The sequence below is a fragment of the Nansenia antarctica genome, assembly GCF_963989245.1.
Source record: "Nansenia antarctica genome assembly, chromosome: 8".
Taxonomy (NCBI): domain Eukaryota; kingdom Metazoa; phylum Chordata; class Actinopteri; order Argentiniformes; family Microstomatidae; genus Nansenia; species Nansenia antarctica.
In genome coordinates, this window is record NC_137678.1 from 4,132,779 (window position 1) to 4,152,493 (window position 19,715).

Sequence of the window (19,715 nt, forward strand, 5' to 3'; positions counted from 1 at the left end):
GTCCTTTTCGTCCGTCTTTCTGTCTGCAGCAAATTGCAGACGAGAGTCAGCTGCGCATAGAGCTGCAGATGGCCCTGGACAGCAAGGACAGCGACATCGAACAGCTGCGCGGCCTCCTCAACTCCGTCAGCGTCCACTCCTTAGAGGCGGCGAGCATCAGCAGCGGGCCTGACCTCGACATGGACGACGCCTACGCAGGTAATGTCTGTGGCCGTGGTAGCCTAGAGGTTAGAGAGGTAGCCTTAAGGTTAGAGAGGTAGTCTAGAGGTTAGAGAGGTAGTCTAGAGGTTAAAATTGTGTTGTCCCGGAAAATTTGATAGGCTTTCTAAAACATTTAATAATTGAAGTTTATTCTCAACTTTAAGTAGTTGGCTTGGAACTGTCTGTGGCTGTTCTAAATGTGGCTTTATCAATGTTGGTTGGCAAGCACATGGTTCATTGTTGCAAACAAACATTGATGTGCTAAAACGGTCATATCTCAGCGTAGGAACGTTGGATTTACTCAGGAAGTGGTAGAAGTTTGACTGGCGGTCAATGCAAATGTGTGATCTTCGCTACTTTAATAGATTATGCATATGCCAAGTGATCAGTATTTAGCCTGTATGGTATATATAGTATATGTATGTGTGTATATATATATATATATATATATATTTTTTTTTTTAATATGAAGATGTTATAGCTAGCTAGCTATGATTTATTATCAAAATAATGAACAGCAAGCTAGATCCAAAACTAGGGCCGGTGGAGGAGGGCAAGTGTCACATTGGACAGACTACCAAAACAGAAAAATAAAGTATCTTAACTACAGCAAGTGATAGATGTCAGAAATACATTATCTGGAGATTCAATAAGGTAGTTGTATGCAGGTTAGGGTTATATGACATCTCAGGGTTAGGGTCGTTCAGCCACATAGATGGAGGCAGACTGAAAGGACACACATCAACCTCTATTTCATGATTTTTAAAATATATAACGACGTAGATCATTGATCGGCAACGACACTATATAATTGTTTGCCTGACTGGCCATCTGATTTGGGCTCCTAATTGCTAAAAAGCAATACTGTTTTCTTATTTTAACGTATAAAAGTAGCAAAGACCATACATTTGCATTGACCGCAAGTCAAACCTCTAACAATTCTGCCACCCAAAAGGGGGCGTGATCGTTCTGATGACAGGGAGATGACGTATGACTGCTCTGATGAATTGGAATCACCACCATCACCTATACGTTTTAGGGAACCAAGTTTTTCAGCCCAGTGGTGTTCTAGGCTGGAAATTAGTTCTAGTTTAATACATCTACACTGAGCAATCAAAACACTGGTTAGACAGCGAACTATCTCTAAGCATTTAAGAGCTGATCGCACATCTAGACTAGACTGCACATCTAGACGGCACATCTTTTAAATCAAGTAAGTAGTCAGGTGTCCTCTGGGGGTGGGGGTGGGCCGGTGTGGTGGACGGGCGGGGGCGGAAAGTTTTAACGGTCTAGATATCATCACAAAACATGGTACCTGGAAAATCAAGAGGTGGTATGGAAAATTATTTCAAGGCAAGCGTGGCAACCCTGAGGTAGTCTAGAGGTTAGAGAGGTAGCCTAGAGGTTAGAGAGGCAGGTAGTCTAGAGGTTAGAGAGGCAGGTAGCCTAGAGGTTAGAGAGGCAGGTAGTCTAGAGGTTAGAGAGGCAGGTAGTCTAGAGGTTAGAGAGGCAGGTAGTCTAGAGGTTAGAGAGGCAGGTAGTCTAGAGGTTAGAGAGGCAGGTAGTCTAGAGGTTAGAGAGGCAGGTAGTCTAGAGGTTAGAGAGGCAGGTAGTCTAGAGGTTAGAGAGGCAGGTAGTCTAGAGGTTAGAGAGGCAGGTAGTCTAGAGGTTAGAGAGGCAGGTAGTCTAGAGGTTAGAGAGGCAGGTAGTCTAGAGGTTAGAGAGGCATGTAGTCTAGAGGTTAGAGGTCAGGTAGCCTAGAGGTTAGAGAGGCAGGTAGTCTAGAGGTTAGAGGTCAGGTAGCCTAGAGGTTAGAGAGGCAGGTAGTCTAGAGGTTAGAGAGGCAGGTAGCCTAGAGGTTAGAGAGGCAGGTAGTCTAGAGGTTAGAGAGGCAGGTAGTCTAGAGGTTAGAGAGGCAGGTAGCCTAGAGGTTAGAGAGGCAGGTAGTCTAGAGGTTAGAGGTCAGGTAGCCTAGAGGTTAGAGAGGCAGGTAGTCTAGAGGTTAGAGAGGCAGGTAGTCTAGAGGTTAGAGAGGCAGGTAGCCTAGAGGTTAGAGAGGCAGGTAGTCTAGAGGTTAGAGAGGCAGGTAGCCTAGAGGTTAGAGAGGCAGGTAGTCTAGAGGTTAGAGAGGCAGGTAGTCTAGAGGTTAGAGAGGCAGGTAGTCTAGAGGTTAGAGAGGCAGGTAGTCTAGAGGTTAGAGAGGCAGGTAGTCTAGAGGTTAGAGAGGCAGGTAGTCTAGAGGTTAGAGAGGCAGGTAGTCTAGAGGTTAGAGAGGCAGGTAGTCTAGAGGTTAGAGAGGCAGGTAGTCTAGAGGTTAGAGAGGCAGGGAGTCTAGAGGTTAGAGAGGCAGGTAGTCTAGAGGTTAGAGAGGCAGGTAGCCTAGAGGTTAGAGAGGCAGGTAGTCTAGAGGTTAGAGAGGCAGGTAGTCCCCTATCTGAACATGGCTCTTCCACAGCATTTACGGCTAATCTGTGCGTTTGTCACATCAGTAACAGGAGAACATGGGATTTCCACAGGAATTTAAAGATTGTCAAACCGTTACATAAAAATAACAGATATTTGAGGGCTATTTTCATTAGTGGTGTTGCTAACTCTGGATCATGCTGTCTAACTGTGGCTCATTTGGACAATTGCTATGGTTCATTCATTGATCTTTTCTTTAACCTCTCCCCAGCTCAAAGACAAGACAACCCCCCCCCCCCCATTCAGGTACTGCCCTGCATATTGTCCAATGTTACCCTGCTGTTTAAATGTGTTGCTCCTTTTCCTCCTAGAAACCAGGCTGGAGGGATGGCTGTCACTGCCTGTCAGGAACAACACCAAGAAGTTTGGATGGGAGAGAAAGGTACATAGAACATGTTTGACACAGTTCCATATTCACTAACACTTTGTTTTAGGAGTTCACATTTAACACACAAAATACTTGTAACTGACCGTTAGTTAACGTGCTGAGCCAAACCCCCCGGAGATCTGTGAGAAGATGTTCCTTCTGGAGAGGGTTCCCCCCTCACAACAACAGGTGGTGGTTTAGAAAGATCGCATCACAATGACACCCAGGGTACTGGGTGTCCCATGTACACTTGGAAGGAACCCACTAAATTAGGCCATGTCGACTTTGATTGTGATTAATTAGTATAATACCGTATTTAAGTCGAGTATAAGTCGAGTATAAGTCGCATCAGTCAAAAAATGCGACATTAAGAGGAAAAAAACATATAAGTCGCACTGGACTATAAGTCGCATTTATTTAGAAATATATTTCACAAAATCCAAGACCAAGAACAGACATTTAATCTGGAAAGGCAAGTTTATTAAACTACACAATAGCACAGAGAACAACAGGCTGAATAGAAGTCCGGTATGTTAACATAACAAGCCACATTAACAGTTATTCAGCTACACAATAGCATAAAGAACATACCTGGGAGGCTGAATATGCTAAATGAACATAACAAGCCAGCGAGTCCAACAAGCAAGTTACCAGTAAGCAAGTTCACCAAGCTACCGTTTGCTTAGCTTCAACAAGCTAATGTTTCATTTCTTCAGTGGTATAGGAGCAGCATATAGTTGTCACAAGCCCAGAGCGCCCTCTGTCGGCTGTAGACGGTAATGTTTACTCCTTGGTTCATGTCAGTCAGTATGAAATTATATACAGTATATTGATATATAAGCAGGGGTGCACATAACTGGTGCGCCAGTGCGCATGCGTCGCCAAAATGCATGCTGCGCGGCAGATCAGCTGCATGAGGGCGCTTTTGCGCACAAAAAGAAAAAAGAAAAAAGTTGATCACAAAAAAAACATCCTCTACCATGGTTGAAATTGAGGACAGTGATAATTTACAGCAGTCAAGAGAGCAGTGATGATGACGATTAAGCTTGTAGTATAAATAAATGCTTAGGCTGTAACTTTTTGTTGAAAAGTTGATTTCAGTGTTTACAGAACAGAGCAGTGCTTAAAGAGATCAGTTGATTTCATTGTGTTTAAAGGAGTCTGACAGACTTTCATGCTTAAAGAGCAGTCATTTGATTTTGCATTTGTTTCTTTTGTTTTGCACACAATCATTTGTTCGTTCATCTTTATTTATGAATAAATGTCGTTTTGCTAATATAAGTTATCCATGTATCCCTTTTTCATCCATCCTGTGGGACGGGTCGTGACTCGCGAGCTCGGGGAGCACCAAGCAGCATCCCTAGGTGCTCCTCTGAGCACTGGCCTCAAAAAGTTATGTGCACCCCTGTATATAAGTCGCAGGACCAGCCAAACTATGGAAAAAAGCGCGACTTATAGTCCGGAAAATACGGTATATATATTATTATAACTGATTAATTATTTTATCCATTTCATTTTCTGGAAAAAATGGCTTTAATGAAAATGCTGATTTAAACATCAGCCGTGTTTACCTGAAACCTATAAAGCTGTTTCAGGTCCGCTGCCACAGGCCTGGCGGGAGTTTCACATTTGCGGAAGCTATTTATTTTTTTCACTGTAGTCTGGGTGTCCTCCCCCACAAAAGAGTTAACATTTTAAAGCCCCTACACACATTCCATACAATTCTACACATGATGATAAATGGATGGGATGGAACGATGCATCGCCAGACAGTTTAATATCGCTACAAATTTGAGACGTTTCAAATCGGTGAAATTAAAAAAACAATCGCAATACTCTTTTAACCCTTAAAAATCTGTTAAAAGCACACATTCTCATTACCGTAATTCCTAAACTATATGTGCTATGGAAGAAATTCCGCCTTCTACCCATATAGGGTTTATTACTCAGAGTACGAAGCTCGAGGAGAGCTGCGGCGATTTGAAGAGAGAAGCGGCATTACGAGTGAGCATGTTCTAGTGGTGTTTTACAAGTGGTGCTTTTATACTTTTGGGTGTTTGTGTACATATGTGAAATGTCATGTGTAAAATGTCACAAAGATCATCTAGGGTTACCAAACCACCCAAAAGGCAAAACCCAGAGAGCCAGTATGGGGCGAGCACAGTGCGCTCTGCAGAAGGAGCGCTCCCTGGTCTGTGTCTGCAGCTAGTGAGAAACGTTATACCCTACCTCAGGAATAAAAAGGGATTCTTTAAGAAAATACAGTATTTTGTAGTTTTTGTCTGAGAAATACATTTATTAAAATCTTTTTCAGTCATAATTTGTCTGCAATCTAATTTTGTAAAAGAAATCGTAGCGGGAATTGTATCGAATCGTGAGTTGAGTGTATCGTTACATCGCTACTTGACAGTGTAAATGGCTTCTGTTGATGCGTAACTTGAGATCTGAAAATGTCTGAGAAACATATTTCTGAGTGAATTGTATTTTCTTGTCTTTTTACAGTATGTGGTAGTGAGCAGCAAGAAGATTCTTTTTTATAACAGTGAGCAAGACAAAGAGCTGTCCAACCCCTACATGGTGCTGGATATCGAGTGAGTAACGTGTTCTGTGTGGAAGCCCATTAAAAGTGTCTTCAAAGGACCTTGTAAAGATGTATTTTGATACGTTAACTTGAAGAGCATTACAGCAACAACCTGCAAAGTAGAGAAACAGCCACTCAATTTCAGTTTTGTTTATCTGAATGGAGATTCGGCCAATTCGCTAATTCTCTAGTTCACAAGCACACACACACACACACACACACACACACACACACACACACACACACACACAGCTGGGACAAACTCGTTCTGATTTACATCCATGTTGAACACTTTTGTGCAAAATATTTGTTTGGAATGTGGTTTGCATGGTGTAGCATAAGAAGCGACAGATTTGTTTGGGGACTTAACTGAAGCATTTACATAAAGGAGAACCAATTGAAAGAAGAAGAACCAATTGTGTGTACAGTTTAACTTTTTTAACTTAAGCAAATGGCTGGTGTACAGTGCGGGAAATAAGTATTCAACACATCAACAATTCATTAGAATCAAGTTATTCATTAGAATGTTTGTAATTTAGACCAGTCATTGGTTATTAACTCGGCTTAAGAAATTGCTACATTCCAATCCATAAAAAAAGCTATGTTCAACCCTAACCCACATTTGTAAACACATTTTATTTAAACGTTTTTATCTTCTTGCAGCAAACTGTTCCATGTGCGGCCTGTCACCCAGACAGACGTGTACCGCGCTGACGCCAAAGAGATCCCCAGGATATTCCAGGTCATTCCTGTCACCCTCACCCTCAGTCTGTCTCTCTGCATCTTATTTGTTATTTTTCATTGATAATGCATTATAGCTCATTTGATTAGTGCTAGAATGACAATAGCCTATATATATATAACGTATAGATTTGATTTTGCTCCTAGGAGAATAACTGCAAAACAAACTCTGCTGTTTACAGACTCTGTTTTACACCCAGTTCTATTTACTTTCACCACAACGTGATCTGTGTGGGAGGATTTGTGTGATCAGATCTACCTGGCTGATTTTTAGTTTTATAGGGGAAATCAGCCGATAATCGATCTGGTCCTGGATAGCAGATTAAAAGTTTTGAACAACTGGTCCCAGGTCCAAAATGTATACTTAGGATCCAGTTCATGTCTGGAACAACAGTCAGGGGTCTCGGTTATGTGTCATAATAAATACATTGCCCATATGTACCCGTCCACTGCTCTGTGTCAGGGGAGCAACACAGTAACTGCTCACGTTCATCAGGCCAGCAGACCTGTGAAGAACCACATGTTTCATGAGAGCAGCGCGTTTACCTAGTCGCCCCAGTAGTATTACTGTTCACATGAACCAGGCAAGCATCAGTTATTGTAGCCCGTCTATGGTTGGTGCTACATGCTACATCTCAGCCCACACAGCCACAGAACAGTGATGGTGACCCTCTCCCTCTGCAGATCCTCTAACCCTAACCCTCTAACCCTAACCCTCTAACCCTAACCCTCTCCCTCTCCAGATCCTCTAACCCTAACCCTCTCCCTCTCCAGATCCTCTACGCCAACGAAGGCGAGAGCAAAAAAGAGCCCGAGTTCCCAGTGGAGCCGCTGACCATCGGCGAGAAGTCGGGCTACATCTGCCACAAGGGTCACGAGTTCATTCCCACGCTCTACCACTTCCCCACCAACTGCGAGGCCTGCACCAAGCCCCTCTGGAACATGTTCAAGCCCCCGCCTGCCCTGGAGTGCCGGCGCTGCCATATCAAGTGTCATAAAGACCACATGGACAAGAAGGAGGAGATCATCGCGCCCTGCAGAGGTAAGTGGGGGGTGGTGGGGTTAGTTGGTGGGCAGAACTTTGGTTAGGCCAATGTCAATTACCTGAGCTGCACTTTTAAACAGAGAGCAGGGCAGGGGGGGGGGGGGGGGGGGAGGGGCATCACGAGCAGCTCAGATAAACATTTGGGGGGCGTGGAAACTTGCTGACAACTTCCCGTCCTCAGCGTTTACTTATTAATACCCCAGAATCTCAATCGAGAGATTGATGGGACCTACCCAGTCTCCAAATGATTATGTTCTGGGGAATAGTTTCTGCTGACCAAAGAAGACTTGTAGCCTGAATGTTGCTGGCAGATACCGCAGGCCGCCACTAGGCGAAGTCAAGAGCAGTGAAGGAAGTTTGGAAAGTGAGATCCTTCTGTCGGTAGAAATTACTAACCTGCGCCACTCCTCAAGGATGAAGGAGTATAAACGTTAGTCGACTGTAGCAGTTCGTCTCCTTTGGTTATAGTGAATGCGGTTATACTTAACAACCGCTTACAGTGATCAAAAGCCATTGGACTGAATCCAAGGCTGTATACCTCACTGTTGGGGGCCAATTTGTATTTCTTGCATCTTTGACAAGAGAAAGTAAATATGACTGAGAACAGGTCCAGGCAATGTTTAAGTTTGACTCTGTCTGGCTCCTTTTGCACGTCGCTCTTCTGTCATCTGATCATAATGATCAGAATACATTCCATTCATAAACTTGAACAGGGGTGCAAACTTGTCACCTTTTTGCTAAATTAGCTGTTTTTATCTCAAAATATGTAATCCATGTTAATTGTGTAGATCTGCAAAAAAAGAAATTGAGGGGGGGGGTGTCTAAGGGCCAATCCCGATTCCCTTTTCTACCCCTATGGCTCGTTTTCGATTGTGACTCGATTCGAAGCCAAGGCCTTCGAACAGAGCCACAAGCCATACCCCTTGAAATCTCCCCCTATGAATTGGGACGGCCCTTCACGGCGGCTACGTCATCAGCAGTGGTTTAAATAGACGCGGTACGGGTGACGCGTTATGTTGCCGGCGAATTCTCACATCTCGCAATGCCTTCTTCAGCTGTGTTTATTTCTGTTGCGTGTGCTATAAGCATCTTTTTTCGTTTGTTATCAACACACTGTAGTGCTTAGACGTTCCTTTTTTAGTCTCTTCCGTCAACGATGTCTTTTTTGTGGACATCGCAATAATGACAATGAATGACTCCAACCAAAACACAGAGTATTAACCAGATCTGTCAGCGCACGATGTTCCTCCAAAGATACCCGTGACTCAATCCTCAGCCACCACATACACACGAGTCCATCAGTAGTCATAAAGCGTTGTCCAAAAATCACGTTACCAAGCGTCTTTCTCAGAACAATTCGTCGTCAAGAATCCAAAAATCAATCCATCATAGTCGTGGTCAAAAACGTAGAAAGAGAATCTCTTGGGGACGCGGCCACATTTGCCCGTGAAGGAGAGATGACAAATAGGCGGAAACATTTCTCAGTAGAGTCGAACGGTGATAGATCATCATCCTTTACGCGTATCCTTAACTGTAGTTACATTTCGCGTGTCATATGCCATTAGACATGGAAATATGTCAATGCGCGGCTGTCATGCACAAATCAGCTTGTAACGTTAGACACACAGCACATCGGCATAATAACTTTTTGTTGTTGTTGTGCTTGTTATAAAGAAAAGGTCTATAATGCATTTAAATGAATGATACAACCCATTAATAATATTACCTAATAACAACTGCTCGGATTAGATTGCGAGTTGTTTTGGTATAATAAGTGCCGCAATATAGATAGCGTCATATACCACCAAAGGGGTAGGGGGGGGGGGGGGGGGTATTCGCGCCTATCATGCACATATCAGCCTGTGGATAGATAACTTTAGATAGATAACTTTACATTAAATATGTCTACCATCATCCGCTGTCAAACACCACAATTTATTTTTAAATAAACATGATTGTACATCTCTGTAATCGCGCACCGATGTATTTATATGGGGAAGGCTGTGCTTGACGATTCCATTGGACTGACGCCGGGCAGAGGAACAGGGTGACTGTCACCCTGTGATAAACGCGCAGATATGAGTGCTCCGGTGTACTGCTTTGATAGTCTAATGGAAGTGATCAGGTAGGCTACCAGTCCTCTACTGCTAAACCCGAGCGCGCTGGACTGTGGAACTTTCTATGTTAAGCATAGGCACCTCGGCATAACAGCGATTTTTTTTGTTATGCTTGTTGTAAAGAAAAGGTCTATAATGCATTGAAATGACATTAGTACATCAGACATTAGACATCAGACATGGAAATATGTCAATGCGCGGCTGTCATGCACAAATCAGCTTGTAACGTTAGACACACAGCACATCGGGATAATAACGTTTTGTTGTTGTTGTGCTTGTTATAAAGAAAAGGTCTATAATGCATTTAAATGAATGATACAACCCATTAATAATATTACATAATAACAACTGCTCGGATTAGATTGCGGGTGCCGCTATATGGAAATAGGTAAAAATGCGCATCATGTACAAGTCAGCCGAACGTTTGACAGATAACTTTACATATGTGTACCATCATCCGCTGTCAAACGCCACAGGTAATAATTGATTTATGATTGTACATCTCTGAAATGCTCGACTGTCATGCAGCGTTGCGTTACTGTAACATTAGACACAGCACCGACATAAAAGCGATTTTTTTTTTGGTTATGCTTGTAAATAAAAAGTCTATAATGCATTTGTAATGACATTAAACTAACATAATAACATGGTTATCATACTTTTTCAAATCTTTATTAATAAGTAATTACAGAGAAAGTAAAATGACATTTCCGCATTGAATAGAGCGACATAACATTTCTGTAGATGATTCGCAATGCATCCTGGAATCAAGGGGTAGCGTACCCCTATGGCTTCAAAGCTAGTCTGGTCCTGGAATCGCTCGAAACGAAGTCATAGTTAGCCCTCGAAATGAAGCCATGGCTCAATGAAATATGAATCGGGATAGCCCTACCCCTAAACGTGAACGCGCAAATCAAGCCATAGGGGTGAAAACGAAGGGGTAGGGGTGAATTGGGATTGGCCCTAAGTGTCATCCAAGTCACATGATGCGCGAGCTAACTAATCTCCCTGTCTGCTAAACTCTGCTGCTGTTGAAATAACGTTTAGTTTCAGGGAGCTAGGTACAATTCCAGACAGCATAGAGAACGCAGTCACGGTAAACTGTTTTCGAAGTAATTCGGTCAGGGCTGCCGCTACTTACACATGCGTCATTGTTAGACCACTGTTAGTGCTAGCGATATCTATTTAACACCATTAGTGCTAGCGCTATTCCCCCCCTAAGGTTAGCCGCAAAAAGAAAATGTGTCACCTTTTTGGGCCATCACCAGTTTGCACCCCTGTTGAATGTCTACACCTGCCATTTGATGCGTTCCCTACCCGCCTCCTTTACCCACATTGTAATCAGATAAAATACATTATTCAAGTATGCCTTGTTCTCACACAAGACTTGTATTAGTGACAACATCTCTGGTCACACTGCTTCAGTTCTATTAACACTAGAACAGCCACGGTGGGGTCATGGTGACCCTGTGAGTAAAACATTTTTTATACCTTTGCACTCGATCACATTTCAGGACCGTCCTTTCATTTCCTAGATATGTGTGCTTACATTTTCGAAATCACATCAGGATAAGCTAGTATAAAGCTATTTTCCAGTTTTTCTGTGTAGAAGGCAGGCTAATTTACAAGAAGTGCCCTCTAGTGGTCTTTGTGTGTAAGTAGCAGATTACCATTGTAAAGAGGGAGGCGGCTCTAATAGTAGGTAAAATCGGCACGGCTGTTCGAGTGTTAAGCTAACCTTGGAGTTTCACCTCATCCCATTTCCCCTCACATCATTCCTGTCATGGCGACCTGGTGGTGATCAGACACACTCAGGGCTTGCTACGTTTTAATGCCCACAGATGTCCACATAATTAGGAACAACAGCTTTTAGCTACTGTTAGCCATTGAACGTTTTGTTTGTTTAGAAAGATCTACACGTTTGCTGCTATAAGCAAACGCAGCATATGTATATTTTAACATTTTCAGTGTGGCCAAAGAGGACAGCGACATGCAAAAAAACGACATGCATTCCTTTAAAATTCACCATTCAACCACTTGAAATCGTACAGATTGTCCCTTTGGTCCTTCTCTCTCCCTGCAGTGAACTATGACGTGTCTACTGCCAAGAACCTGCTCCTGCTGGCCCTGACACAAGAAGAGCAGCAGAAGTGGGTCAGCCGGCTGGTCAAGAAGATCCCCAAGAAGCCGCCGGCGCCTGAGCACTTCTCACAGCGCTCCTCACCCCGGGCCTCCATGAAGCTCCAGCCCAGCCAGTCCCAGAGACGGCCCAGCAGACAGCTGCTGCCTCCCAACAAGACCAGGTCAGTTACAGAGACACGTGGAGGACAAGGGCCGGGGCTGAGCTACTCCAAATAACACTTTACCCACAATGCATTTCATCATCATAATAATAAGAATAATAATAATAATAATAATAATATCTTGGATTTATATAGCACCTTTCAAGGAACAAATGTACAGAAAGACAGTCAAAAACAGAACACAATGCCAAAAACTAAACTAGGGGCCAAAGGTGAACAGATGGGTTTTGAGGGCAGATTTGAAGGTGTCCCGGGTGGTGGGGGGGGGGGGGGGGGGGGCGTTGCGGATCACTGTGGGGAGAGAGTTCCAAAGGGTGGGTGCTGCCAGAAGGGTCTGTCCCCAAAGGTTCGTAGGTTGGTGCGGGGGGGTGGAGAGCAGACCCATGTCTGAGGACTGCAGGTACCAGGATGGGGTATATTGGCGGAGAAGGTCAGACAGATACTAGGAGGCGTGAGCATGGAGGGATTTGTAGGTGAGGAGGAGGATTTTGTAAAGGATGCGTGACTTGACCGGGACCAGCGGAGGTGGATGAGGGTGGGGTAATGTACTGCTCTACCCTGGCAGCTGAGTTCTGCACAAACTGGAGCCTGTCCAGGGCTTTGCTGGGTACCCCAAACAGGACTCCGTTGCAATAGTCCAGGCGGGAGGTGACGAAGGCGTGGACGAGGGTTTCGGCTACAGAGTTGGACGATCGGAGTCTGGCAATGTTTTTGAGGTGGAAGAAGGCAGATTTGGTGATGGATCTGATGTGTGACTGGAAGGAGAAGGTGCAGTCAAGGATGACACCTAGGTTGCGGACTTTGGGGGATGGGGAGATGGAGCAGCCGTCGACCTGGAGGAGAAAGTCACCAACCTTCCGGAGCAGCGCCTTGGGTGCCACAACCATGAGCTCTGTTTTCTTACTGTTGAGTTTGAGTAGGTTAGATGACATCCATGTTTTTATTTCAAGCAGGCAGTTGACAACATTGAGGGGGGAGCTGAGAGGATGGTGTTGTGCTGAGATACATTTGCGTGTCATCGGCATTGCAGTGGAAGTTTAGGCCCTGGTGGCGGATGATCTGGCCGAGGGGAAGCATGTAGATAGTGAAGAGGAGGGGTCCAAGCACAGAGACTTGAGGCATGCCTTGGTTGACTGGGGCTGGGGAGGAACTGGAGCCGTTGATGGTGACAAACTGTTTCCTGTAGGAAAGGTAGGACTGGAACCACATCTACTTAACATTTGAATTCATTTCGAGAGAAATGCTTCACTTCACATGAATTGAATTTGAATTGACCTCAACTCTGAAAGTCAGACCTCTTGGGACTGGTGAAAAAAGGTGTAATCTAAATTCAATGTAGTATTTGGTTATTCAGTATTCTGTGGATGGATATAGCATATCATGGTCTTTATTCCTCCATGCTCCATTCCAAATTAGATATTTGAACAATATCCCCATGCTACATGACAAGCTCCTTTTTTTCTCAGGTTATTGTCCATAGCATGGAGAACATGCTCAATGGTATGTCCCACATCGGATAATAGAGCCAGCATGGAGCCTATTCTTCCATGTGTCTAACCTGCTCCATGCTACGGTCAACATCAGAGACTCTCACTTCCTCCATGACACATGCTCCTCCTTTTTCACATTTAATTCCAAATGTGTTCATTAAAGATAAACTATGTCCTGTTCCCGTTAATGTTGAACGTGTCGGGCGTCACATGATTAGGGACCCGAGAAATGATTGTCTACTTGGATTTAACTTGGATTTAACTGGCTGATCTCTCATTCCCTCACCGTCTATTTGCAACCCTGAGAAACCTCTCCTTTAAGAGTGTGCTGCATTCCTCACTGGAGATACATAAAAAGTGTGAAAGACGGCGCGAGTTAGAAGTAGCGCAGCAATTGCGCACACGTGCGTGTGCATCACAAGGTCAATGTCTGTACTGAAAATAATAATAATAATAATAATAATGCTATACGTCTTTCATATCAGCCTCCTCCTGACCCCCCTGGGACCTCTGTCCCTCTGACCTCAGCCCCCCACCATGACATAGGACTCCCAACAGTGGACACAAATCACGACTTTCATGACCCTATTCTGTACCTGTGTGTGAGTGTCTACTGTGCATGTGTATGTGTGTGTGCATGTGCGCGTGTGTTTCACTTTGACTAGTCATTTTTTTATGTAAAAGAGAATGTTCATAATATGGTTTGTATTTACTGTGACGTTTTGCAATAAAACATTCAACACCCAGGGCTGGTTGTGAGGCGTGGTTCTGGATGGCTGTGAGTGCGCCTGTGTTTGTACGGATTTGTGGAAGTAGTCTGTTTCTTGGTTGTCTGTGGAGAGGCAGTCGCATGAGGCGGAACAGGCAATTTTGGTGTTCGAGAAGATCGACCTGAGCACATCTGCTATAGGCTAGGTGCACGATCTCCACTACTTCCTGAAAGACACCTTGCATGAACATATCCTGTCTCACTCTATTGGGTTAATTGATTAATCAGCTGTGCGGTAAACTGTTGGAACACACAGTGCACAGCTGATTAATCAATTAAACCAATAGAGTGAAAAAGGGTATGTTCATGCAAGGTGCCTTTCAGGAAGTAGTGGAGATTGTGCACCTAGCCTATTCTGCTTCAGTCGGTATGACTTAATGGCTAGTTGTCGATAATGAAAGGTGATTTGTAGCTCAGTGATCATGTTCTCTGACTCGTCTCCCAAGTCAGATGTGTGCCTCCCACCAATGACTCCTGGCTAACCTTCTGCTTAACATGCAGGAAATGTGTTATTCGGTTAAGTCGTGACGTCCAAAGTTGGCTGAGACGCTCTCTTCGAAATGCCAGTAATTATATTTATATAGCGCTTTTCCGAGGCTCAAAGACGCTGACAAATGGGGAAAAACGGGAAAGTGCTGCTGTGTCCCTTGTTTTATGAATAGATCCCAGTCTAAAAAACGATTGAACTGTCATTCTACCGCTGTAGTACACTGGTACTCTGGTGCAGGGAATTTCTGGTTTGGACCCGGAAATTGCAAAACGTCACGTTTGACGTCAGACTTAACAACCGAATTGTTAATCCTCCATTTCATTCTGAACCCCATCTAAATGCTGAATTAGCCTTCAAATATGTACCGTCTTGTCTTGGTGTAACTCTAAGAGGTAATGCGTTTAGTTGTCATACACTTTTATTACCCTTATGCAGGGCTTGACATTAAGACTTGTCCACTTGTCCGGGACAAGTATATTTTATGTTCGGACAAGTGGACTTCCTCCTGCAGTTGTCCGACGGACAAGTCAAAACAAAGAGAAAAATAAATAAATAAATGTATTAATAATATCCGCAAAAAAATAATGTCTGATCGAAAAAGTAATAAATGTATTAATGACCTATGTAGCTGCCTTGTCAATGTAGCTGCCATGTCAATGTATGCTGCCTTGTCAATATCTGCTGCCTTGTCAATCTGTGCTGCCTTGTCAATGTAGCTATCATGTCAATGTATGCTGCCTTGTCAATGTAGCTGCCCTGTCAATGTCTGCTGCCATGTCAATGTAGCTGCCTTGTCAATGTAGCTGCCTTGTCAATCTATGCTGCCTTGTCATTGTAGCTGCCTTGTCAATGTAGCTGCCATGTCAATGTAGCTGCCTTGTCAATGTAGCTGCCTTGTCAATGTAGCTGCCTTGTCAATGTCTGCTGCCTTGTCAATGTAGCTGCCTTGTCAATGTATGCTGCCTTGTCAATGTAGCTGCCATGTCAATGTAGCTGCCTTGTCAATGTATGCTGCCTTGTCAATGTCTGCTGCCTTGTCAATGTGGCTGCCTTGTCAATGTCTGCTGCCTTGTCAATGTATGCTGCCTTGTCAATGTATGCTGCCTTGTCAATGTCTGCTGCCATGTCAATGTATGCTGCCATGTCAATGTATGCTGCCTTGTCAATGTAGCTGCCATGTCAATGTAGCTGCCTTGTCAATGTAGCTGCCATGTCAATGTAGCTGCCTTGTCAATGTCTGCTGCCTTGTCAATGTGGCTGCCTTGTCAATGTCTGCTGCCTTGTCAATGTATGCTGCCTTGTCAATGTCTGCTGCCTTGTCAATGTAGCTGCCTTGTCAATGTATGCTGCCTTGTCAATGTAGCTGCCTTGTCAATGTAGCTGCCTTGTCAAACAATCTATGTCCACTGAGTAGGGGAGTGCGGACATGTTGTCATGCCTAGAGAATCTGGCATCATGCCTTTGAATCAAAACATTAATGCTGGCAGGATCACGTTCTCTGGCGTGCACGTAGATCCACAGTAATTGTTGGAATTGTAATGTAAGGTATTACTGGGTTGTAGTGTGTTAGTAGACAGACACACACACGCGCATCGTCATATTTGGACAAGTAACTTGAGCTCTCGGCCAAGTAAAAGATAAGTTCACTTGTCCGAAGGACAAGTACCTGAAAAAGCTTAATGTCAAGCCCTGCCTTATGACTGGTATTCTGACATGTAGGACTGTGTTATGCACTTTGGGACACTTATTTGACACTATGGAGAAACTAACTCTTCCCTCATCTCTGTCTGTTTTTTCCAGTTAACCTTACTGGGGAGGTGTGGTGCAGCTTCAAGGTGGTGGGTGCTTCCTCCTGTCACGCAATCAAAAAGGACTGATGATAAACAATGTTCCACTCAGCATATCCCAAAAAACGAATGCACACATAGGATCCTCCTTCACGCTTCTCCCAGAGGACTTCTCTCTCTATCCCGCTTCTGCCTTTTTAGAGTCGTAGTCTTTTTGTCCTGTGTCGAAATGTGAGTTATGCCAGTCATTCAACACTGCTAGTCCATCGACAGATGACGTGCCAACCAGCTCATGTACCTGTAGTCTGTGCTTATGTGATGCACCCTCTCCCCAGACTCCTTAAGGTGAAGGAGGGTGTCTAGGGTTTGATATTGGGCCTGGAGGCTCCTGAAGTTCCCTCGCCACAGAACACAGAGCTCTCATAATGGCAGGGGGGCGAGGAGGACTGAAGCACTTACCTTTTACACTTACCAGAAGAACCGGACTGGCAAAAGTGGAGAGGATTGAGCTCCTCTGCCATCCTGAATGCTTGTGGCCAAGGTGAATAGTTTTATTTTTGGTATTATACAGTGAATGATTACAATGCATCTGAAGTATCTAGTACAGAACACTACACCCACAAGAGAAGAATAGTACTGTACACTGGTATGTGTCACCAGGGGAAGTTGCTCATATAGGTCTGATAGCTCTTCACTCTGGCAATAACTTGTATTTACTTACCACACAGCATGATGGTTATTAGAGGGAAGTATGTTTACTACAGCCAGCTTGAATGCAAGAGGGGGAACCAATAGAACAGCTTGACTCCTTTATGGTATGAATTTACGTCTGGGCAAACCAATGATAGAACACAAGCATTGAATGACTTAAAACATGTTGAAGTAGATTTGGACCTTTTCATGCGTTTCGTTTTGCCCTTAAACGTATGGCGTAGCCTTCATGTTGAGGTGAAATATCATCTTACCCTGAATTATCCTCATAGGCCAGTCTTCTCCACTGTTCCGTTGGTAGCTAGCCTAACCCTAACCCCAGCGAAAGCTAACAGGAAAGCAGTGGCCTCTCCAATAGATGGGATTCCAAGGAATTTAGCTTTGTCTGAATTACCTGCTATAAATCTCATCAGAAATGTGATATTCAAACAATGTTTAGTAGCCACTATATACTAGACAACCCTGCACATGCTTTTTGACATTTGTTCCAGTTCTCAGCAAATAGATTATAGAGACTGTGCATACTATTGACAATAAAATAGTTACTTCAATAAATCATTTTTAAGCATAACATGCTACTAAACATAGTTTAGTTTCTCTGACAGCATTTTGGCTCAAATCAGACCATGCTAATGTTCGGTACCTTGGAATCCTGTCTATCTGAGAAACCGCTGTTGACTATTAGCTTTTGCTGGGAGTAGCACAGCAGAGAACGCAATACCAGAGATTATTTCACTACTGGTCTGTGAGGATATTCACCCAAACATGAAAATAGGCTGAACCATCCCTTTAAGGTAACTATGTAAGTGCTGTTGCCTTCATGCCTTTGGTAAATCCACCTGTAGTAAGAATGTGTATTTTTAAATATTATTCCTGGTAACAAGAGGGTAAAGTTTACAAATGTTTTTGTTAAAAAGAACGTTTTAAAAATCTGCAAATATCTCCCACAAGCTGAAGCAGTGAACGGTAACATGTAATGCTTTTTGAATGTCATGCTCTGATATTTTTGTAAAGAATTCCTCTTGGGCACGTGGTGTGTATCTAGCTCATATGTTACAGGTGGAGAGTAGTGGTGTGCTTTGTAGTGCCCTCCTTTATCCAAGAAGTTTCTGAAAAGCACGTTTTATACATATATAAATAAATATACACAGTATATATTTTCCATGATGACATACAGTGCACATTGTATTATTTATACTGCCTTGTCCACTTTGTATCTAAAGGCGCTTACATCCAGACCGCATGTTTGATATTGCTACAATAGAGCTCAGTGATAACCCATTAAACATTGAAAAGGTGTTTGGATCATTGTGTGGTGTCTTTTTACATGAGTGAGTTTGTAAACTTGTGGGGCCACTTGCAACGGCACTAGAATGTCAGTGTCTAAATGAAGGTAACTACTTTAGGCTAGTAAGGCATGGTGATTAGTTAAACCGTGTGTTGCTGTCTTTGCCTGATATCTAGTTAGCTTTGAGCTAGGAAAAAAAACATTGTGAATGTTGTAAATGACCCAAGGCCTACAGCTGATCCACCTGTCCGGACCCGATAAACAGCTCTGATCAGGAGTGTTTCATATATTTGTTGGTATGTCAATCCCAATTCATCCAAACCTGCACTACAATCTAGCAGGAGCCTATGCTAACGTGCACCAGTATGCAAAGTGATCGCCTATAGGCTTTAGGATTAGCCTTTTGAAAGAAATAGAAGCCGCACACTCAGGTTCCAGATGCAAAAGAAAATGTTTAATAGGACAATGGTTTCGGCCGTAGTAAATACATACAAACAGTGCAAGAAAGCCATTATATAGTCAGGTAGGCTAATTGAATAGATAGCACCTTGATAGAAGGTTGTTAAGGCCTCCACCACGTCAGGGGAGGGAGACCTTTTCAATACCTATGGAGCCTACCTAAAAGTGAACTATCTTGATTCTGACATCCTTGGACATCTGTTTAGAGGAACCCATGGTTTTTAACACCAGACACAACAGCCACCGCTGTTGGATACTTTAGAAGACTTGGAGTTACTTCAGAATATATAGTTCAACCCTGGAATTATATTCACCTGACTCATTGAAGCCCTAACGAGTAAATCACTTTGGTCTGGGCCTTAAGAGAGAAGGGTCCAGCTGCATCCGCAGGGTGTCGACACCCGGACTATTGAAGACCATATTTGGTTCGAGCGCGTCATCACATAAGTAACCGCGAGAAACCTCGAGATTTTAAAGGACTTTAGAGGACCGCGAGATTTTAAAGGACAATTGCAAATACAGCTCAGGTGAGAATTTCGAAATATGATTAATGAACATATAGTTATACACATAGGTGAAAGTGGGCCGGAACGGTCCGGTGCGGCGTTCCGGCAAGACTTTCTGTGCCGGAACGCCGTTGGGGGAAGAGATGCAGCTGCCTGTTAATCAAAATCCGATTGCTGCAGAGTGCAGAAGCAATCACGATTCACGATCCATAATTTCCAACAAGGAAACACATGGCTGACGTTATGTTTCGTTGCGTCTATTTTAATACCTTTGAAAAGGACATGTTAACCCGCTTTACAGTAGACCCGACGCGACGCGACGTGGTTGGGTGGGCAGCACTGGGCACTGAGACAGTCCGACCGGGATTACAGTCGCGCCGTATGGAAGCATATAGTG

General features: G+C 43.7%; 1 protein-coding gene across 1 annotated transcript in view; it reads left to right on the forward strand.

The window, feature by feature from the left end:
* LOC308163767 (rho-associated protein kinase 2-like) overlaps positions 1-19,715 on the forward strand; it is a gene marked incomplete at both ends in the record, with an annotated part of 46,478 nt that overhangs the window by 18,008 nt on the left and 8,755 nt on the right. Inside the window, 6 exons of the mRNA XM_080537955.1 lie at positions 30-198; positions 2,976-3,046; positions 5,534-5,622; positions 6,276-6,354; positions 7,128-7,395; positions 11,599-11,818. Of these exons, the coding sequence (XP_080394081.1) occupies positions 30-198; positions 2,976-3,046; positions 5,534-5,622; positions 6,276-6,354; positions 7,128-7,395; positions 11,599-11,818 (896 nt within the window). The remainder of the gene's footprint in view (positions 1-29; positions 199-2,975; positions 3,047-5,533; positions 5,623-6,275; positions 6,355-7,127; positions 7,396-11,598; positions 11,819-19,715) is intronic.